The 24,343-nt window shown below is 36.6% G+C and overlaps 1 protein-coding gene across 4 annotated transcripts in view; it reads right to left on the bottom strand.

Annotated features, from left to right (window-relative positions):
- myt1la (myelin transcription factor 1-like, a) overlaps positions 1-24,343 on the bottom strand; it is a 157,990-nt gene that overhangs the window by 43,746 nt on the left and 89,901 nt on the right. For all 4 annotated transcript variants that reach the window (XM_088934923.1, XM_088934915.1, XM_088934898.1 and 1 more), the window contains 2 exons: positions 10,994-11,364; positions 5,801-6,781 (listed from right to left, as the gene is read on the bottom strand). In XM_088934923.1, coding sequence (XP_088791049.1) covers positions 5,801-6,781; positions 10,994-11,364 — 1,352 coding nt within the window. The remainder of the gene's footprint in view (positions 1-5,800; positions 6,782-10,993; positions 11,365-24,343) is intronic.

A 24,343-nucleotide genomic window follows, 5' to 3' on the forward strand; every position in this document is an offset into this window, starting at 1 on the left:
GTTGTCTCTCTGTGTTCATTGTTACCTCCTAACTAAAAAATGATTAAAAGAGTGACACCACACAGATTGTAAGTAATGTGTGCTTGTGAGTTTGTGCAACACTGATGTGTGCATATGGAAAGGGCTCACAGGAGCATCAAACTTTAAACAAATTACAACAGCATATCTTGTGAAAGTCTAAGGAACATACAGTATTCTGGAAACATTTCTGATACATTCCAGTTCTGTCAATCTACTGTAACACAACGTAAATTTGCAACAAAGCAACTGGTAGGAACCCCTGGAGCAGTTGGGGTTAAGGGCCTTGCTCAGGGGCCCAACGGAGTAGGATTCCTCTGCCAGCTGCGGGATACAAACAGGCAACCTTCCAGCCACAGGCGCAGATCCTTAGCCACAGAGCCACCGCACTGCCCTGTATTTGAACTAAATAGGACATCATTGGAATTCTTTTGCAAGGCACTGTATTAACAGTTCACTACTACATTAGAAAAGTGTCCATTATCTTAAATGCCTTTTTAAATTTAGAGTCGCTAATTACGAGCGTTATGCCCACCTGATCTGGAAATGTCAGATTTTCATGTCTCAGCTTCTTCACTGAAAGTACCACATGCCTGCAAGTGTCTGGGAGGCTACAGGGTTCATCATGTTGTTAAGAACTAAGAGAGCCCTCGCAGACTTATCTCATCCCACCTTCACTGACTCTAAGCCAATTGTGCTCCATTGCTTGCTGACTGCTGGTCACAGTCAGTAAGTGACAAGACCCAGGCTGGAGACCTCTTCGATGGTCTTTTACAAAAGCCACTTTAACCCCCCCCCCCCACCATTTAACTTCAGCCATTTAAATGATCTATCTTAATTATGTTTTGTTTTTTATTGTTTCCACACATTGAACAATGAAAATGGTATATAAAAATCTGAGTCTTTTTCAGTCTGTTGAGAATTCATATTCACACAGGTACAGTACTTTACGTCTTTGTTACTTATATGTTACACTATGCAATTTTCTACATTAAGAGCTGCCATGTCACGTGCAAATGAGGACCTATAAGTATATATTTACAGGCCACCTCTGTTTCAAGATTATCCAGCAAACAACACACTAGTCCAGAAGTCGCAACATTTCTACTGGTCAAATAGAAGAGGGCTGACTATCCATTTCAGGAAACATGTCAGAGCAGTGAGGAAGTTCTCAACAAGCTGACAGTCTCCCATTTTACAGTACTTCTCCTAACCATGACTGCTCTGCCTGTCAATGTCATTATATAGGGTTTCAAAGACACTTGTTCCAGAAAGATATCAGAAGCCAAAATATTCTTAAACTTGGTTCACACATTCCTTCAGCACAAAATGACCAATTCATACTTTTATAATCTCTCCATTCATTTACAAACTGCTGCCTTCTACACTTTTTCAAGAATACATCAACCATATTTCCAATTTCTTGAACCCCATTTTCATCTCCCCCTGCCCTTTCTGACATTTTGTTCTTGTCTTTCCTACCTCTCTCCTTTGCCTCTTATTTTTTCTCTGTCCCCGTGTCTCCAACACTCCTCTGAAACATATGGTTCTTCTTCCTTTCTCCATATACTTTTCATTGTTCAGTTAATTTCTAGTTCTTTCTTTACAGCACTGACACATCCCACTCTAACCTCTACCTTAAATATCTTCCATGTGTTTCCCCAGTCCTGAACTATATCTGAATCTTTGAATTTCAATTACATCTACAGTTTGCTTTTCCTTTTATTTTACCATGAACTGTGAACATGACTGTTTCCTAAACTATGCTAGAATCTACTGTATATCATTGATTTAAAGTAAAAAGAACAGCAATCCTAATACACATCCCTGTGGTACTCAGCATTACCCTAATTTGCCCTTTATCTGTACTGTTTTTATATAATAACCAGCTCTTAATCCAAATGTATGCAAGCTGAGAATCATTCATTCATGTGGAACTTTATAAAAACCCAATGAAAATCTAAATATACCCACATCATAGGCCCTGTTTGTAACCATTGCCGATGTTGCTTGTTCAAGGGGCTTTAACAAGTTGTTTTCAACAAGGTTTTTCTACATTTCTGCTGTGTCCCCCAGAACTCAATTATCATACACTCTAGAGATGATCCTGCAGTTTAATTCTAATTATCGTTTCCATAACTTTAAATACAATAGAAGTAAGACTATTTGGGCAATAATTACTTGACTTGGCTTTGTGCTACATTAGGAATCTTCCATTCAATGGGTATTACCCAGGTCCTGAACAACAGTCAACAGTTGCTAACATCTATAAATAAAATTTCTTGTCTGTTTATATACAATTGGTACCATCAGGCCCTGGAGATTTATTTAGTGCATCTTGTATCTGTAACACTTCTGCTTCTTTTATGGAAATATTATTTAATACAGAAATGTGTCTTTCATCAGCCTGAGGCATGTTGTTGATTTCTTGCTTGATGAAAACCAGAGCGAAATATTAATTTAATATGTCAGCCATTTCTCTTTAATTGTCTAAAACCTTTTTATATTTTTATCTCCGAGACACTTTACATCATTCTTTACTGTAACACATACATCTCTCTGGACAGTAGCCTTGTCAAACACGTGGTGATGGCAAAACTATCTTCATATATTATAGCTATGTACAGTAGCTATTCTCTCATATACATTTCCAGTGCCAAATAATGAAACATGCTGTCTGCATTTTGTTGGCAATGTACCAGATATATCCCATCTGCCTAGCTGTCAGAATACACACATAGTGTACTGAACTCAACAATATAAAGCAATTCAAACAGAGAGGTAACATGATATGGCACTGCTGCCTCACAGATCTGAGGTCCTGTGTTAAATTCAGCATGGTAGCACCTTCTATGTGGAGTTTGTGTGTTCTTCCCATGTGTGTGTTGGTTTCTTACACTGGAAAGGAGTGACATTTCTATAGGCTGGCGGATAATACAAATACAAGAAATAAAGATTTTATTTACTGATGTTTATTCTTGAATTAGGTTTCTGTTGGTATTACATACCTCTATGTTAAACAATAAAGCTGCTTCCACCCAGGTTTACTGCTGCCTCCTTGAATGGCTCATTTGGTGATACGAAATTCATATTACAGTAGACAACAGCAACTTCACTGCAGTTTCACAGGAGAAGAAAACCAGTGAAGTGGAATGCATATTAGAAAGCAATAGATATTGATTGTGACCGAGGAAAGACCATGCCTTGCATAGCAAATGGTTTCCATTACCTTACCATCTTAGGATAATTAATGTGCAGTCAGTGGCCCTGTCTTTCGTTATCGGTCATTCTGATGCAGTTCAATTCCTATCCGGCATCTTTAGTTTTTAGGCGAGAAGGCCTTCATCAATAACTGTCGAGCCATGATAATTTTATAAATCATGATGCCACCCACCCCAGACAATCAGTTACACATATTTTACACATATGATTGCTCTTTGGCAATAAGTATCAGTGGTTATCTCTTTCATAGCCTAGGTTTCCTTTATTTCAATAAGGAATAGACATTTTTCCGTGATAGTTCTACAGGACATCTATCATTATTAGAAAATTAGAACACTATAGTGGCTTTCGCTGAGCACATTCCTGTAATATTAATATTAATGTGACTCACAAACAGTTTGCCTTGAAATTACTATCATACAACACATCTGCAACACATTGTTTTAAGCATCTACATTATTTTTAAGAGAGACAGCGATGATTCACTAGATTGAACATTTCTTTACATGTTATTAAAATAATAACAAACTGCTTAAACATTTTTAATAAAACATTCATCCGAATATTTTTTAAAACTTCTTGACATCACTTTGTGACGAACAATAACAACCTCCAAAATATAAATATTTTGTACATCCTAACATGCATTTCTTTCTTTTACAAAGAAGGTTTGCTGTGGAGAATCCTAAACATCTTAAACATATTCAGGAGTTACAATATATAACATGAAAGCATACTGTATCATAAGCACATCATAAGCATAATTTATTTATGAAGTATCCACTACCAATCATTTTTAGTATTAGTGCAGCTTTAACGTTTATTACTACAGCTTAATTTGGGGGAGAAGAAATCAAGTTTCTCAACTTCTCCTGTCATTAAATTACTCCTTTAATTCACGTTGCTCAGAATCTTCAAAATCTTGATCACAGCACTTCAAAGTAAACTGTACATGGGCACTACCCTAAAGTGTTGTAGCAGCTAATCATTGAACAATCATATGTAATAACGTATTGTAAGGTGCCCCTCATCGTTGACATTATTTATTCTACTCATCCACAAAGCTAAAAGATTACTTTGTGTGTGTCAAACTTTATATCAGCATTACCTTTAAATGGCTAAATACTCAGTTAAAAAGTGCCAGTAAAAAATCTAATTGAAACTGTTCTTCTCTTGCCATGCAGAAACAGCCCTCAATGAATGGATCACATGCCTTCACAGCTGTTATGATCTGAGGAAAGACTGGATATTAAAAATCAGCAAAGTGATCTATGGTGTTCTAGTGTTACAGTATATATGGTGTTATATATGAAAATCTTTATCTTTAATATATTTTATCTTTATCTTAAACTTTGCAGTACAAGAATGCTTTTATAGAACTGTTATCATTACAGTGTAAATTCCAATCTGACCACCAAAATATGTTACCTTAACCATAGTATTACCTTTTTGGGAATAAAGGCTACTTTCTAAATGCACCATCTAAAATGCTCAAATTATACTGCTATTCATTACAGGAAAGATTCATTTCCAGTACAAACTTTATGTTTTCCAAAGTTCTTATTTATGTACCACAGCAAAGCTGGTCCTTGGTATGAGATTCACAGCTCTAAAACTCTGAGTGGTTTGCCATTACTTATGCCTGACAAGCCAAGCATTCAATGTTGCAATGCTAACCTATTTTAACAACGTAATTCACCACTGCAACTATTGAGTTTTGGATTTGTGAACTGGTTTAAAACACCTGTCCCGGGGTTATCACAAAGTCCACTTTGTCCACCAAAGTGTGGATTCAGTTCTAACTATGAGCTGCAGAATCAAGGACCATGAACAGCCACACATGAACTTTCTTATCATAAGAGAGCGTAGAGTATGATTATCTGGATCATTAAAAGAACATCTATTGTTCTTTTATGTTACAGTGTTTTGAGGGACCCCAAAAAGTAAAATTTGGTGCCAGTTACATATATTTCATTTTAGAAAAAGAATACTGATGCTTTTAAAATGAAAGCCATGCAATTACAGTTGCTTTTACTTTTTGCTGTTAACTCCTTACAGGCGTAAAAATCACAATGTTCCTGAAGCGAAGTAAATAAGTATCTTGCATTCAACCATAAAGAAAACATTCAGAAACTCTTTTTGATTCATCAATCTGTACTCATTGCAAATATCAGCATTGCAAATATCAACAAACACTAAAACCATTCAGATCCATTAATTTTCAAAGGTCTAGCTCAAGGGCAAAATTGTTCTTGATTGTTCTCAAATTCGTCTGAAAGTATATACATGATGCAAGTAATAATATACAAAAGATAAATGTAATGTTTTTTTCACTGGAGTTTAGTTTGGAAGGTATTTTGGCATTTCAAAATTGGAGCAACCACCCCTGACAGACATCCTGCAAATCAAATTTTGCTGAGAAATGTGATGCTGCAAAACACAAAGAAACATCACAAAACGGCAACTTTTTGCAAAGTTTGTGAATATATTTATAAATATATAAATAACTTTGAAGTGTATTTTGTAAAGTGCTATGCAGCAGAGGAAAATGCAATCTTACCTTTAGGGTAGTATGGCTTCTTCATGCTGCCATCATGGAGTCTGGCTTTCCTCTCATCCCCACAATGTTGCCTGGGACTGTGCTCATCATGCATTCTTATATTATCTCTCCTGGCCGCGTCCATGGCCATTTTGTCCCTCATGGCTTTCGCACGCTCTGACTCAAGGGCGATCGCCTTTTCCAACAATGACAGATTCCCCTTGGTCATGTCGAAAACCTCCTCCGAGCGGTCGGAGGTCACCGAAGCTGTGTCCTCGTCCCTGTCTTGGCAGCCGTCCTCCTGGACACAGCTGGAGAAGGTCTTTGACCTTGGGCTCAGCTGCTCCTCTATTTTCATCAGGTTGACCATGTCTGAGTAGTTGCGCTCCAGTGTCCTCCCTGACCTTTCGTCCTCGTTCTGCTGGCAGTCAGCATACGTTGGCTGCTGTAGCTGTGGCTGCTGGGATTTTTCTGCTGGCTGTGTCTCACTCAGCTTCCTGGCCAGATCAAAGCATTGGTTCCTCAGGCACTCCAAGCTGCTGAGACACACCTCCTCATCACTCTCCTCCACCTGCCCGTTGCTGGTGGCCTTGCCCTGCATTCCTGTGCCACTATTCCGACTGCAGCTGTTATTATTACTTTCGCCAACCCCTTCCAGGTAACCCCTGCCATTCAGGGTATCTGACAGCACAACTCCATGCCCCTGGGCCAGAAGTTTAAGAGAGTCCACGGTTTCCCGCACCACATCACTGTCCACATCCAAGCTGAGCTCACTTTTCCTGACACTCTTGTCGTTTTCGTCGTCGTCCTCCTCCTCCATGCTGTTGGAGGAGTTACTGTTCATTTCAGACTCTGTCATAGCACGGTAGGCAGCATCCTCTGCAATTTTGCCCAGGTTCAGCAAAGATTTAGCCACCAGTTCGTCATAGTTGTCATACTCATCATTGTTATTGTCATCTTTCTCCGTCATTTGGTTGGATTTGGAATAGCTTTGATGGTCTTCTGTTGGAGAGAAAAAATGAGTTGATTTTCAAAAGAGGATTTTTATAATGGCAATGTTAAATCTTATCTCAGGCCCCAGTGTATAGCTGCTAGTCATGACTGGATACACAGTCTTTAGAGACTTAAAAGAGCTCTCTGGGTAAAAATATTAATGAAAAACATTATGCGGTATAGATAGGGTTAATATGAATTATGTAATAAATACCGTAAAGCTTCTATAGAGGAAAATGAAATGACACCAAGATCTCTACATGGAAATACTTCAATAGCCTTTCAAATGAGCTTCAAGGACATTTTATTTCTGTAATTTCTATGGCATCTGAAGTTTTAAAGACTCTAGCTATGAAGTGTCAAGACTCTGACAATTTCAATAGTTTAATAAATATTTCTACTGAGCTGATAAATGGCTTCTCAAAAGTCATGTTGATGCACAATAAAAAAGCCTTCTAATTATCCAGAGACTAGAAAATCTTTACACTGTGAGCAAACCATTTAAAAAGGAGGCCATAGGATCTTACACAACTTACACACCAATACAAATTTGGAAGGAAGAATCAAAATCTAAGTATAGTCACTCCAAAATTCACAGAATATTAGTCCTCATATAATAATCTGGGACATGTCTTTTAAAATTATACTGATGCGTCTATGCTTCTAAAATTGTTTTACTATATAATACATATGACTGCTGTTACTCAGAGGAATACAATTACAATCCACAATCCAAAAAGACACTTTATGTATGTTTAAATAACTACTGTTGCATAAACACTTCTGTCTTACAACCTAAAAAAAAGCAAAAAAAGCTCTGCATTTTGTAACTGCTGGCTGTATAATTAATGTCTGTCTGTTATTCTTCTTATTATTCTTATTATTGGTTGTGCCTCAGATTTACAGTGCAATTGAGTGAATCTTTGAAATCTTTTCAGCATTAAATTGAGTCAGACAGGTTGTTAAAGGTTACCGAGTCCCACTTGTCAGTAATTTGAAGCACCCAATTTTTGGCTTATTTTCAGCTACCTTCTCACTATCGCTGCTCTAAACAGATAAGAGCACATCATCCACACTGATGGCTTCAGTAATAAATTGGCTCCTTTTCACATTTGCTCTCTATATGAGAGATAACAACAAAGAAACAGTAGCTTCAAAGTAATTAAAACGAATCTATTTTTTGTTCTATAACATAAAACATATAATGAAGCATAAGACTTAATGTTGGAATATATACTGTACACAGTATGATATTGTATCAAGACTGAATCAGCCCACAAAGTTTTAAATACATTTATACAAATATCTCTGAAATGGAACTTCACTTTTACATTACATTTCAAAAGCAGAACTGATCTAATGTGTTAATAAAATCAGAAGGAAAACAATAACAATGAGTCTTTAGAGAGTGAAGGGTAATAAAATAAATGACAAAACACATTCTGACGCAAAAAGCTTGTTAACAGCTGTCAAGTTTAAAATTTAATTGTCAACTTTAAAATGCAATGTCTGAAAAACAGGCCACTTCAGGAAACACTTTTTTAAAAGACAAAATTGAAATAAACACAAAAGGAATGAGTGGAGGAGACAGGTTGAAGGTACAATTAAAGGACTACAAAGGTTTTATGAACAGGCTGACAGAGCTGGAGAATGGCACAGAAAATGGCTGCTGCTGCTGTTCATTATTTCTAAACATGATTCTTCTAAAAATTACCGATATTAATCAAATTAATTGACAATCTGGTAGATCAATCAAATGTTACATAAAGAAGAAACTATATTTTATAAGAAATATAAAAATTGTATTTTAACAATATCAGGCCCTGTGCACTCACAAATGGAATCATGCTGTTTATCTCAGGGTTTGACCGTTTTTGCACAAGACTGTGTTGCACAAGACTGGCCATCTTCAAGTGGGTACTTTTCATAAACAGGTAGCACAATCCCATGGGTCCTTGATGGAACAGACAGAGCTGTGGCCATACTGTAACTGTTAGAAACAGCTAAGAGTATGACAATGAGACCATGCAAGGCCATATTACCTCATCAGCAATTTACTGAGATCATACTGGGCCAGGATATATTAATATTACTGATATACTGTATATCTTGAAACCAGATTTTTTTTTAAAGAAACAATCTTTGAAAAGAATTGCCTAGGTATTGGGGCAACTAGACCCTTTTGTCAAGGTCAGAAGTACATTGGCTTAGTAGATGAAATGAGGTGATACAGATGTCCTGAGGAGAAACAGATGCTGTCTTATGTAGCCCCCATCCAGCTAAGGGAGAGACAGTGAAGCCATTGATGCCCCTTGGTGGGAACAGAGTACATGCAAAATAAATAAATTACAGTACATTGATGGGCTCCACTGTTAATCTGTCTTGAAGCTGCTGTCAAGAAAGATAGAGAACAGGGGCTGGCCAACTGAAGTTGTTAAAAGAAATCCTTGCTTAGGATGCTATGGGTAAAAGCGAAACATTAAATCTACTGAGACCTCTTTTGCAGATTGTACAGAGCTGTATTGGCTAGACTTTATCTCAGTAAGAATCCCTCACCCAGAGCATACTGTAGGTTTTTAGCAACAAAACACATTACTGACTTGTTATTCATTTCTTTGACACAATTGCCTTTTGCTTTTTCATCCTTTGCTATGTTTTGAATTAGATGGATAGTTTTCGTACAGGAAAATAGACAGTGACATGTTCAAATAATTTAAATTAAAGTAATACTATGAACATAGTATATTATGGTAGAGTGCTGGTATATACTTTTAAACGCCTGTATGTTTTTATGTCTCACTGTGGCCACATACTGTAAAACATAGCCCAAAAACACTTTTTTTACTGTGACTCTTCCACAGTGCTAAACAGAAAGGACTGGTTTACTCTTTAAATGTTAAACTCAGAACTCTATTGAAAAAGCACCTACTGTATGGTGACCTTGATTAACATTTTAGTCAGACACATTTTTCAGCATGGACAGTTTCTGTACAAAATCTAAATACTCAGAGATATAATGCTGTTTCAGACCAACATGAAAATATAAAAAATGTGCAAGAAAATCATGATATCTTAATTTATGTTTTTTTCAACAATAGTATACTTTGTCCATAATATCGCGTAGAAATAACAACATGTAGTAAGAAGATTTATTTGAGTATTTTAGATAAATTCAATAGCAAAAATCTTCAAAATAATGTTTACTTACACACACATTTCAGTGCGTTACTGTTTTTGTAGTTTTTCCATATTGGATATTTTACCATGGAACAAACTGCTCCCTCCACAATAAATGTAATGAATAAATAATACAGTAAAACTGGACTTCTATATTCATTAACATGATTTTAGCTGTCAAAGTGAAATCTTGCATTCTTAACACAACTTGCCTGGTGTGTAAAACATATGCCATTTGTGAGGTCTACCAACTGATTCCACCAAATTAAACTCGGTAACATACCATGACAAAAATTGTGAATAGACATAAGGCTGTTGTATTGTCAACCATAAGTAACCTGAGTCACCTCAAGTTACAGTAAATGTACTGCTTATGTTATTGAATAATAGCGGTTATACTATCTTGAAACTTGATCTTGCCTTTTTCAGTACTGAATATACTCAGAAATACCAGGTTTCTGCTGGAAGATTTTTAGTAGAGCAGTAGGTTGTACAAGGGTCATGAATATGAACATGGTGCTCCCCATACTTGAGCATAAAACCCAAACCAACTCAGTGTTGTGGCAGGCGATACTGCTTTATAGTAGGCGACATCTTCTGAACAGAAAATAAATCAGGTCAATAGCTACTTGTGGTCATTAAAGTTCAGTCCAACTGAGTAAGAATGATAACCCTTGTGTCCTGTTTGAATTCCAGTCAGGCTTTCATTATCACCTGTACTAAACTTTATTCTGGTAGTCTGAGAGTGTCAGCTCAATGAGTGATTGCGTTATTATTAACTTCATTATTATTAATAATAATAACGGCAGTAATTTGCAAAGAACTGACATCACTCTTCACCTTATATACAGTTTAGCCTGTCAGAGGGTGCTACACTTTAGTGATGGAACAAATAAGTTTAAAACTGGGACAGTGGGTGAAAATCAATAGACAAATCAATATTTAAACAAACATTGGTGCTGCTATTGTAATAATATCATCTCTTATACAAACCGCCTAAAAATTAAGGTCCAGTGGAATGCTAGATATATGAAATGTCCTCACCGTGCTCGTGGGCCTGGTCGTCATCATCCTCGTCCTCCTCGTCCTCCTCGTCTTCATCCTCCTCTTCTTCCTCCTCCTCCTCCTCCTGTTCCCCTTCCTCTCCCTCCCCTCTTTCCACCTGTCCCTCCTCCTCCTCCTCGCCTTGCTCCTCGTTGTCCTCAGAGTACTCTTCTTCCTCCTCTTCCTCTTCCTCCTCTTCCTCCTCCTCTTCCTCCTCCTTCTCATCCATCTCCTCTGTGCCATCTGTCTCGTAACACTCATCTACTGAGGAGTTGTCCATTCTCACTATAAATGGCTTCCTCTTCGATGCTGGCTCCTGGGACTGTTTGTCTTGTGTTTTTCTTTTCTTTGCCAAAGGACAGCCGTAGACACTGGGATGAAAAAATAATATGGAGGTTAGTGGCCTCGCCTATTCAGCTTATAATGACCACGCCCTATGAAGTTTGCAAAATTCTTGTTTTCAGTTGAATTCCTTTGTTTTTTTTTAATCCAGTACTTGTGAAATGAAGTCACCATCTTACAGTACATACTGAATATTTTTTATGTGTTAGATACTGTACTTGCAATTGTATTTAGATACTGTATGTAGTTACAGTATGTCTAAATAATTAACAATCAATACTGCTTAATTTGTAACTATAATACTAAAAGTGAAATTAAAGTTTATTTAACCAAAGGTCTTTAATTATACTATAATCATTAGCTATTGTTCAATTGTATTTTAATTGCTGTGTGTAGCTCCATGTACAATTATGTATAGTTATAATGTGAACTTGAGGTAATTTATTTTCACAGAAAGTGCTTATTTGCAGCTGGGAATAAGCCCACTGACAAAACAGCAGAGGGACAGATTTAAACAAAAAGTTAAGGTAACAGTGCAAAAAGCACCGGTATAACATTTTTCTTTTCATAATTTAACACAGACTCTCCAAGGACAAATTCAGAACTGATTTTTTAGTTAAAAATATTAAATAATCATGCTTCTTACACTGGTGCCTTGGAATTTTGTTCTTATAAACTAAGAAAAATAATTCCAAAGCATTACAAAACGAGGGTGGTGTAGAGTAGTCGCTGAACTGTTCGCATCATAAATAACAGCTTGCTGGGTCATGTCCCCACTGCAGACACTGCTGTTCTGCCCTTGAGCACGGTATTTTACCCCATTTGCTCCAGTACACCCAGCTGTATAAGTGGGGACCAGCATGGCTGGGAGGTAATCTCTGTGATGCCCCCATCCAGGGGGCAGTCACATGCTCTCTAGTCTGCTTAATGTTACAGAATCCAGCATGAGCTGTGGTTCTGTTATGGATTTTACCTCTTTTACTATAAATAAGTGGTACCAACCGCATAAGGTAGTATAAACTGTAAAGACTTCATGAATGTAGTACTTCTTTAAATAACTGTCAATTGCAAGTCAATTCCTTAACTTGTAAAAACAACTTTTACAGCCGAAAGATAACATTACATTTGACTTTGTTTACTTACAATAACAGCAGCATTAACGGCCAATAATGGTCTTTGATGAGACGTCTGTGGTAAACATATTTTAATCAAACATGTCTAATCCTTTAACAAATCAGAATTAAAATAAGGAAATGTGCTAATAATATGCTCAGAAATTAATTTGCATATTTGTACTACATAATTTTGTGGATATACATAAGACTCTCCACATGTAATTGAAGTTATGAGATTTAAATGTAAGCATTTGTTCAAAACATGCTGCATTTTACTCATTAAATGCTAATACTGTATATACTTTTCATGTACAATAGTTTATTCACAAAGATGCATTGTCTCCATATTTTGGCAGTATTCAGTACACAGCAATGCGCAGTGAAAGGGAAGATCAGAGTCAATGAGCAGTGAAAATTCCAGGGTCATACACAGTAGAAGAGATTTAAAAAATAATTAATTGCAGTATATCTGAGCTGCAAGTAATAAAGTTCATTCTTTAGACCATTCTGCCAAGATCAGGACAAATTTGATGTTGATAATCTGTATTTTCAAAAGACATTTGATCAAGTTATCCTAAATCTTTTGAATACTCAAATAACACAAACATTCTGCTAGACGATTATTTTACTTCCCTGGAGCCTATTTAAAATATGTATGGCCTATTTAAATATGATATACTGTACATGTTATATAAATACTGTATATGCACAAATAAAATAGGCATATAACACTGGGTATATTTTGAAGGAAACCAGCCATGTCTATGCAGTCTGTCTGTGCTATAGCTATGCTTTTCATACGGTTAGTTTGAAGTCATTCAGCTATGAAATATTCTTGATTCTGATTTTTATGTGGTAGAAAATGGTTATACCTTCCCATTCAGAAAAGGATCGGTCCTAATTTGAGCTAATAAGTAGTATTAGATTTAAATTACCATGAGAAAAATACTGGACATCTTTATCTCTTTGAGTGAAGTCTTACATTCACTGTATGATCTATGTGTTCTGAGAAGAAGAGAAAATTCCTCTTCAATTCTTCTTCTTCTTCTTCTTCAATTCTTCATATTCAATAGTGAATATGGAAAAAATGGAAAACTCTTTTATTTAAAAGAAAAGTGGCCACAAGAAACCATTATTCCTCACTCACATAACTTCAATCTGTAAGCTTAAAGTAAAGACAGCAGAAGGCACATTAACAAATTGAGCAACAATGACAAAAAGCACAAACAACAATTTTTGATGATCAAGGGTGGGAAGTCATTTTTTCCAAATTTGCAACATTAGAACACTGAAGCTCTTGCTACAGTACTTCACTACATTTGCTCCTTGTTATCGCTCCATCAGACAAGTAGCTAGCACTCATTTGTTAACTCAATGATTGGCAAGAAGAGGCTCTCCAAGCCACTGTACCTGTAGCAATCAATCATGGCTCATCTCATGGAGTCAGCCCTTCCTATCCAGCCTAAGCCTGTTTTCTTGAATCTGTCAAGCTGGGGGAGTGGTTGAATACAGGCTCCCTCCTGCTAAGGGCTAGGTGCTCGTCAGACATGCTTGATTCAAAGTATTGCCTAGATACAGGAGGTGTCTTGCAACATGAACCCTTAAGAGGGTTCTGAATGTTGTTAATTCACTAAGAACAAAGCTGAAAGTCCAAAAGCAGTCCCCAATCAAACAATTCTGTGAGCTGCAGGTCCAGCCAGCTTAATTCAGAGTCTGACACAGATGAGAAAACATGTGAACAGGCACACACAATCACACAGAACTGTGTGTCACACAGACTTTCACGCAGAGGGAAGTCTGGCCTTGTGTAGGCAGTATACAGGGTCTTGAATAAACAACAAGGTAGAAGGCAGACATAGGTGCTGAAATTTAGACTAATACAGTACATATTGAAATACTGGCTGGACATATTCATATGTACAAGTATGTGATACACATTTAGGAATTTGAATACAGCATTGTACCGAAATATTATGAGACAATAGTATTTGGCACACTAAATAATGAGTCAGTAGAAATACAATTCTGCTGTTATATGCTATTCCTTGGCATCAAGTCAGATAGATTGAAAATGTTTTATACTATTTTAGTATAATAAAGGAATGTGCAACAGCCAACTTCTAATTGAAAATAATTGCATAGTAATTTTAAACAAAAATTACGGCATATCTGAAATTAGTTATCTGTTGATATGTTTTGCATAATTGAATGTATATTTTAGCTTCTTAATATTCCAGTTACATATTGTTGAGGGAGCAAAATTAACACCCTAGCTTTAACACATTGCAGTCCAGACTTGAATCAACCTTCACCCTCCAGTCATAGATACAGACAGAATCCCCTAAAACCAGGATTACTTAATAGTCTAAACCCTGCACCTCTGTATTATTTCATTAATCCGAGCCCACATGAAAAACTCATTCTGATCTGACAGCAGTATAGCTCTCATGTGTTTCGAGCTGTGGTGGTCTGCTCCTGATCAATAGTGTTTGTGACCAAACATTTCAAAACCACATTAAAATGCCACTCAACCAGCTCCATTCCATTGCCCTCTAAATAAATCAAGGTCTTGCCCTGTCAGGTCACACTGAGGGAGACTGCATTTGGAACCAGGGTTCATTCTATATCAGCCCCTGCGTTAGCTTTTAGCTTTTGATGATGCACCTAATAATACGATAAGTAAATAATACATATTTATGGTTCACTAGAAAGATGACAGCTCTAGAGTTGTGAAAGAAAGGCTATAAAACTGTAATAATTTTACAGATGTGAAGTTTCTTGTAAGGAATATTTGTTACATGAATCTTTTATTTGATTTATTGTTATGAATCCTCTGTGTTGCTATATAAAACAAAATTTTGTGGATACAAGCATGGTGATTTTTATACATAGAGAACATATTGACTTTGCAATAAAAAAAATTAACCCTCAGATATTCAGAACAGCTAAAAAAATATACACCATAGGATATAGTCACACTCCCCAAAATCTTTTTCATAATACATTTAAATGCAGTATTATGTAAAGTCAATTAAAACTGGGAATGTGAGTTTCAGAATAAACAACATTATTCACTGGGGCTTTGAAGTGGCACATGGAATAAAGGTTCTTGTTCAGAGCGTAGGCTGAGTTATGCAGTCCAGACATTGACAGCCTGAGTCTGTGCTGTCATTAGAGGGCTTTCATTGCTACTTCTGGATGGGATAAATTCATATGGGGTCCCATGGAGTACAATGCAACATTACCCTTGGCCATGTGCCTACAAACCTGAATTTATTTGTCAGTGACAACTACTGTACATCAGTCCTCCAAATGCCACTAACTCAGCTGCATGTATTGTGGGAGTCAGAGGAAACAACAGGCAAATGGTTCTGTTGGCCGTGTTTTGGAGGAAACCAGACACAGTCCTTGCTCCTTAATGGGCTTATTGTCTTATAAAGTACTCTATCACATTTTGTTCTATAGACCTCTCCCATATGACATCTACTGTATCAAAATATATAATATTGGCAAAAATATAAATATAAAATGTTAATTAAATAAACAGAAAAGTCATTTGAATAGTCACTTGATAAAAAGCTGCATTAAAGGTTTAAAAAACGTGTCCATGTAGAACTTCCATAATACTCTCTTTTGGTTGAACAATGATTTTTATTTTCTAAACACAACATAGTGCAAAAGTACATATACAAACATCACCCCCCACACCACCTCCCCCTTACCCAATTCCCAACTCTTTTCAAAGTTTCACAAAATGGCTTTGTCTGTATGTCCAGCAGACTTAAACCACCCTCCCACTTGCACCATGGATTGAATGGGACAGGATCCATGGATGCAAGGAAAGGGAATGTGGAGTCATCATCCAGCAAAAGCACAAAACATGAACGGGCAAGATCTCTGTTTAGAATACTGGACAAGTAGAAAGAAACCTGATTCCAAAACCTAACAAATCTTGACATGCCCCAGACATGTATAAAAATGTTCCACAGTGCCCCCTAGACACAACATACACAAGGGAGTAACAATTACCCAAGACACCAACTACAAGAGGATTTTAGAGGGCACAATTTTTAATATCCCAAATATTTCTCAAATAAGTAGTCTCATCTGCATTATTTAAATTGTATTACAAATTGTAAGTGCTGGTGAGGATTTGTAAGAAACCTGTAATAAAAAGACATTCACTTTTATTCCTGATATTAAACAAATGATATATTTGCTTGTGTAGGCAATCTTACCATCAGACAACGCCATAGGCACACATTGCAAAAAGGTAAACAAAGAAAGAAAGAAAGAAGAGCCCAGAAATGCATGTTGCAATCGTAGTACAAGATTCCTTTGTCAATTCAAAGTGAAAAAGAGAAAGGTGATTGCCTGTAAGAATTTGATGTTTGCAAAAAATAAGAAAATATACATCATGCCTCTTGTAAATTTTTCTATGCCATGTCTTAGAAAATATGGGTCCAAATCATAGTCTACAATTTCTAAATGAAATCCCTTATAATCCATGTCTTTTCATCTACAGTATATGAGAAGATTAGATCAAATAAAAAAGTTTGGAAAAATCAACCAGACCTCTTGCAGACATTTTTCACTGTAGAGTAAGTTGTTTAATATGCAGTTGCTTGTCTTTCTATATCTATATTGGAACTCAATGATATTCAATGACCTAGGTGAGAGAAAGGCTAATAGAATATAAAATAAATAAGGAGATTCAAACTTTAAGCTGAAGAGAATTAAGGAACTGTATTCCTTAAGGAACTGCAAACACATTGTTTACCATTATGTTTACTACAAGCAGTACATCTCAGCAACAACATACAGTATCTTAGGTGTTTGACCACGAAGACAGTCAGGGGTAGACCAATTTTCTCTAGTGTATAGTTTAATTGCAGTAATGCTGATATAATACTCTGATAACGAAACATAAATTGCAGAATGTAGTTAGCAGATGAGACAAGGATTAAGACATGTTATATATAGACATTTATATAGAGTATAATCTCAGTAAAGCAATATAGAATGTAGAGTGTTATTTATTATAATAGGGATAAGAGTAGCAGGTAGCCAAAGTCAAGCCAAACAATAAGAATAAAAGTGGGCAGTCTTGAAAATTGCCTCTAGAATTTGTTAATTGGGTGGAACTTTGGCTGCTTGTTACTTTAATGAAAGAATGACAAAGGGTGAGACAATGACTCTAGTCCTTTGTATAATACGCAGAAGGTGTTGAACACTGTGAGGGACCAGACAGCCTTTAATAAAACCCCAGTGATTACAGTGATCTGATGTGATCATATACTGTACACCTCCAGCTGGTATTATAGCAACTTAGCAAACTAGGGATATGGGCTGATACCTTGCACAAAGTGTGGGATTCTTTCTTTGTTTTAATAACAGAAATATAATCAGAGTATTACCATTTCTCCAAAAAGAACTTTCAGCCATTGCCATATGAATTTTTACAGTTATTGGGAGTAGCTATTGAGGTGTCCTAAGACAACGGTCAACATCAAGCTAGTATCAGCATTTTCAGTTACTGGAAGCTTCAAACCATGAAAGGAACCGAGGGGCTCGCTAAATTGTGGGGTGTCACAGTGATCAATGGAATCCTCTGGATTAGCTTGGTTAATTAACTTCTGAGTAAATCATTAAGTGTCAGCACCGATTCACCGAAAAACAAAATAAAAGGAAAAGAGCAGAAGGGAAGAAGGCCGAAGGATGGGGACTGGACGCGCAAAGAGAGAGAAGAGATAGTACCAGGTGGGAGGTCCTGGTTCCAATAAGCTTTTAACACCCGATTCAAGATAAGTATCTGAACCTTTATAAGACAGCTTGCCATTCTGTTGTTTTTAGGAAACTCTTATTTTCTGTATAGAGCATCACTAGGTTAAAGGCAGTCTCGCCTGGTTAGTGGCTGCATTTTTTTAAATAGCGGGATACTGTGGGCTTCCTATTCACTTGTGGCATCCATATTTAACTGTAGGTCATATTCTGTTTAGCTTAGAAGGCAGGTTTATCTTGTTGGCCTATGTACAGTAGGTGTTTTATAGTATAGAATTTGAATACTTGATAGCATTCAGGGGCTTTTCTGATTGCCCATGAAGTAGGCATGCGAGATGCCTAGTTTGTCAATAGAGTAGCCTGTATGTTGCATTTTATGTTGTGTGTTATTGTCCCTATTAATAAATAATGATTGAACCCACTGTGCCTGATTTATTACTCTTTTCCCAAAGCTGTGCCAGAGAACAAAGAACTCAAGTGCCTCTAATTATACCAACTGCTTGGGTATATTCTTGGCATATCTTTACAAATTGGGGGATATAATTATTTAATTACTGATTAACCTGCTCGGTTTATTTTTTGTAATTCTATATTTACTTAACCCCCTATTTGTCACAGTCAAATCATCCAAAAGAGGACCTAATTAGGACTAAAAGGTTTTTAGGGACTTAAAAACCTTCTTTATCTCAGACTGTAATATAAGATAACTCTAGCACAGCTGTCTTTTCGAGTGAGTAAAGTATCGAGCGAGACAGTGAGTCAATTATTAAATAAACATCTTACATTTTCCTTGATCAAACTGAGTGTCCAAGCTTTTCTAATATAGAATAAAGCAAGTGAAATCTGGGGATCTGTTTGTGATCTGCTAATAATTTCCCCTGTGCAGATCTAATGGTATAAATATCTGAAAAATGTTTTATGACCATTGATTCTCAAAGCTAGTAAGCAGCTGGGTCAACTGTCATTAAAATAATTTTTTTTCCATAGAACTAAGCACAGTAAATAGTGAATAAGATGATGGTAGAAAATAATTTTCTATGAAGGTTAATTACCTGTGTAGCAGATGCAGAAAAAAACAGCTGTTGAGCACACCCAAGGAACACCAGCTGTTTTCAGATGAGTAACTTTATTTAGACCAAATGTAAGCAATTGTGAGGCACTTGCAGCAGAAGTTTTTTAAATGAAGGCTTTGACTGCATCCTATAAAATGTGGAGGTTGTCAATAGAGCCACAGCTAAAATCAAGAGATTTTTCCAATTTACTTTGAAATTGTAAACAAAACACCTCATGCTGGTGTGGCATAGTGTTAAAACACCAGCAGGGGGCATGCAAAGATCTATTAGTAAAGACAAAATTGCATTAATTGTTGAGATCTGATCTGATATTGACTTGGGAAGCATTTTCGTATTGTGTGCCACAGAAAGAAGAGTTTGGCAGGAAAAATATATTTAATTTTGGAGGAGGATTTATGTCTGAAAAACAGCTAATTTTTTGTCTTAAGACATACTATGCAACTAAAACATCCAGGACAGACATACAATTTCTGCCCCTGAACTTCAATCTTTTTTCATTTCTGTTGAGTATATGATTTATAACAGTATTCAATCGGCACCCAGATTAATTTGAAAGTCACTCATTTCCAACAGGGTTAAGGACTGAAGGTTAAGAAGTCTAGTCTGAATGTAACAGGGGTATGAACTGAAACACAAGCTATTTGTTTTCCTCAAATCCTTGTTTTCAAATATCACTAGTTTATCATCATTGACACCAATGTAAAATGTCAACAATTCCTTCACAATACAACTAAAACCATTTGTGTTTTGTTTCTTGCAGAAAAGTGGCTGCCATATACAGTATTAATCCGTCTTAGGAGATCTACCAATGATTTGTGCTTCAAATGAGATTCCTGTATCATGTCAATATCTATATTTTTCCTTCTTAGCAAATCTAGATAGACAACACAACTGAATGCAGCCCACATATGCTCCCCGACAAAACATATACATTAGTGATGCATATCAAAGCCGAAACCCAATGTCAATTCAGGATTTTCATCTAAAATAAATAAGGAGTATGTAATAGGATTATATACTACACAGAATTACAGACGTGAACTGCCTAATAATATTTTTTTCCAGAGTATGATTGATCCCAATCCCCCCAGCACTAAAAACTAAAATAAAAGTCTCTCCCACCAAAAGAAAACAAACATTAGATGAGAGGACTGCTGTTGAGACCCTTTTCTCCTGCTCTTCTCTTTGTAAAAACCCTGATTCCACCATGAAAAGCCAAAAACCAAAACACATTCCAGCGAACAATTATCAGAATAGCCCCTCCTGTAAGAGAGCTAAGTAATTTAATACAAACAATAGTAGTAGAACAAAAATGAATAAGGGAGATGCCATATTGGGTGAGAGATAAAGTCAAAGGATAAAAAGAAGAGATACAGGTTAAAGTCGGTATAAGATCTCAGTTCTTATTAAGTGTAACTCAAAACCAGTACAGACACACCCTTACTGCAATCCAAAAAATGAATAATATTAGAACACTTGAAAGTTAAAAGAGAAAAGAAATAAGAAAAAAAAGAGACGTTTTCCTTGAATATACTCCATTTGAGCTTAGATCCTTTATACCTTCAGATCTGGCAAACACCTCTGCTGTCTGCGCCAAGGTGAACAGATGTGTCCACCAGCTTGGAAGACCTTAAGCACCACAGGGTATAGAAGGAAGGGCTGGACCCCTGCCTTCCACAGTGTTCTCCTCAGTCCTGCAAAGGTGTGTCTCTGCTGGGCTGGTGTTGTACTATAATCCTGGTAGAAACACACCATGCGTCCTTCCACTGAATGAGCAGAGCCTGACTGCCAGCTTTCCTTAAAAAAAGCTGCTTGTCTGTGTACAGGGCAAATAAAAAAAATGAAAAATCCCTGGGCTTGTTGCAGCCTTTATAAGAGTGACCTCCATATACATCGTGCCCACTCTCAATGCACAAATTAGGCCTAGGATCCACCTAGAAATTTACATTCAGGAATCCAATTAGGTTCTTATCCTCAGATCCCCATGGTAAACTAACAAATTTAATGTTGTTTCAGCTTACATTTTCCTCAAGCGTCATTACTTCATTCTACAGAACTTCTAACTCACTGTGGCTGTATATGTTTTCACGATCTAGTTGTATAAATTATATTACTTATTTCTCACCGGAGATATAGTTTAATTACAGAGAAACAGGTTACTCATAGTTGTTGTCTGGGCACTTATAGTACTTACTAATTACTATGATGTAATTGAAAACACCAAAACAGAGCTAATGGAGGGTGAAGGTGGTGGTTGCAGGATACAAAGAGTTTCATTGATATAGGAAAGTTGGAAGATGGGGAGGTATATCTTGTAAACTAGCTGACATTTGATGTACACATCTAAAAGAGTATTGTATTCAGGCAAAGGAACTTAACTTACAGTAAGTGAATGAAGGGTCTAAGAATCTAAATGAATAAGATTTATAAAAATGCATTATAAAGGCATAATTTTAAGAGTATGTTGCAGATTACCAAATTCAGATATTAATTAAAATTCAACATTGTATAATGGATTACAGGTAGAACTAAATCAGAATATTCAAATAGAATATTGCACTATAGGTTAAAATAAAGAATACATGTTTTTTTAGTATAAAAGCCAAAAAAGAACAGTAACGGACAGAATAAAATGTATTTGTGATAATAATGGAAAACACCAAGAGATTAAAGGGAAATGGATGATGTTTTAAATAAATATTTCACTCAGGTGTTTAGCCAAGGTAGAAATCAACAAAATGCCTCAGGCTGCTGAAGGACAAAGTACTGTTTTAAATATTGCTAGTATAGAAGATGCAGAAGTATTTCATAAACGCAACTCCAAGTCCTGTTAGAATGACCAATTGTACTTTAAGAAACAAGAGATGTTATTAATAGACCACTAACACAACTTTTCCATCACATATGGACTAGGCAATTGCTAATGTACAGTAGCACCTACCCATAAGAAGGGTGACAAAATAAAAAATTATAGACCAATAAATCTGACTTCTACCAGATGCAGATTTATAGAAACAGTATTTAGAACTAAACCACAGAATCAGCTATATGGAAAAAAGTTACTGTATATTATAGTGGATAGTGAACCAGGATTTAGAACATTTAAATTGTGACAAATGAGAGGGAATCATTCAGCTCATTTAACTCCGTGAAGTTGCCCCCCCTACAGACAGCACAAACCATGAAACCCACCTCATTCGTTAGTGCTACGTTTGTGCCGGTTTGTGCCGTTGAAAGTAGCGTTTGTGCTTCTTTCGCTCCTGAGATATAGCGCCTTGTTTTTCCGGTGATCACGTGACCACGCGTGGTGACTTTGACCTCCAGTGACCCCGTCTGCCAAGTTGAAGTGCTCTGTTACCGGCGATGTCCTTTTTTAAAAATCTGAAGAAGTAAAAAGTTTTGCATTGTCTCCTTCTTAAGTAAACATAGGCATCAAGGGGCATGTGAAGATTCGACCTGTGTGTCGAGCCACGTATTTAAAAAGACTTGAATTTGCAACTTTCTGAACCATTGTTGCTCTTTTTTATGCAAAGCACATTCGCCAACGTGAAAAGGAACCAGGACTTCAGGATGTTTTTTTTTAAAGGGTCATTATGTACAAAGTTTACACAGTTCATAACATCTGAGAAACAAGAGTCTACCATCTCACACATGCAGACCGTGGCAATATTTGAAAATATTTTTATTTTCACAGAACAGAAGTGGACATATATCATCTAGGTTCATTGAAAAACTGGCATTATCCACATGTTTGTATTTACAGGGGTCTTATGTGCAAACATGAAACAATCAGCTCACAGTCCTTTTATCTTTGTGTTTCTGGTCAGTCCTCGGTGTAGAATACAGCGTGAGGGCACACCTTGACCTCTGAAAACACAGATTTAACTGCCTTTGTTAGATCATCAAATTTCTCCCAGGTGAAGTCATGTCTTTTGCAGTATGCAATGTAATGGCCTAGGACATGTTTGCTTGTCCAGCTCCATGAAGTACCCCTCCCTACCCAAGAAACAGCACAAACGATGAAACCCACCGCAATTGTTAGTTCTGCGTTTGTGCCGGTTTGTGCCAATGAAAGTAGCGTTTGTGCTGCTTTTGTTTCCGAGATGTAGTGCCCTGTTTTATCGGGTAATCGCGTGACTATCTACAAGGACGTTTACAAGTACCAACTAACTCGGTACTTAAATTACTGGATGTGATGAAAACAATGGATGCAATTTGTTTTCCGAGTCTGTCTGGTCGGGTGGGGGTGGATGTTTACATTTCAATATAGCGCCTTCTTTTTTCTGGCCGTGATGTCACTCTGTGCCCTCGGCACCATACAAAAACAGCAAGTTCAGGACCTCCAGATCTTTCAATTGTGATCTTTTGATCAGTTGACCCCAGCCTTTGCAATTGAACTGATTTCTGATCTATTATCTGCATCTCTGGCAAAGACCTCCTCTTCCAAATCGTAAATTACTTTACACAAACTAGAAATACTGTACTGTAATTATGATGCTACTGTACGTTGACGCCCCCACGAATGTATTTAAAAGTAAAGGTATTTGAGAAACATATTTTGTTTTATATCACAGGGAATACCACAAAAATTAGTGAGCTTCATTTGTCGTTATCATGATATTTCTACACATGCAAGTGAAACTTGAAAGGATTTGTCACACTTCTGAATTTAAATCATTATGTTTTGTTTCTGTTAGTGTTACAAGGAGAATTGAACCCCCAAAAATCTCTGGCATGTTGCTAATTGCTGATGTGAAAGCTGAAGTGGTGAATCCAATGCTTTAAAAACATATTGTAAACTAAAGGGCCGATGGGCCTTGGTATTGCAGTTAACGAGAGTAGGCGGGTCTAAAAAATCTGAATTTACACATTTCTATCTACATATATAGAAACTTTTTGATGTGCACTTAAACTGTTATCCGTAACAATGTAAAAAACTTAGTTATTTTCATTTATGCGGTGGAGGGAAGTCCCCATTACCTGTAGAGCGCTTTCACTGGGGTTTCCAGAAGCGCTATGTAACTGAAAGGATATTATTA

The sequence above is a fragment of the Atractosteus spatula genome, chromosome 2 (assembly GCF_055471065.1).
Source record: "Atractosteus spatula isolate fAtrSpa1 chromosome 2, fAtrSpa1.hap1, whole genome shotgun sequence".
NCBI lineage: Eukaryota > Metazoa > Chordata > Actinopteri > Semionotiformes > Lepisosteidae > Atractosteus > Atractosteus spatula.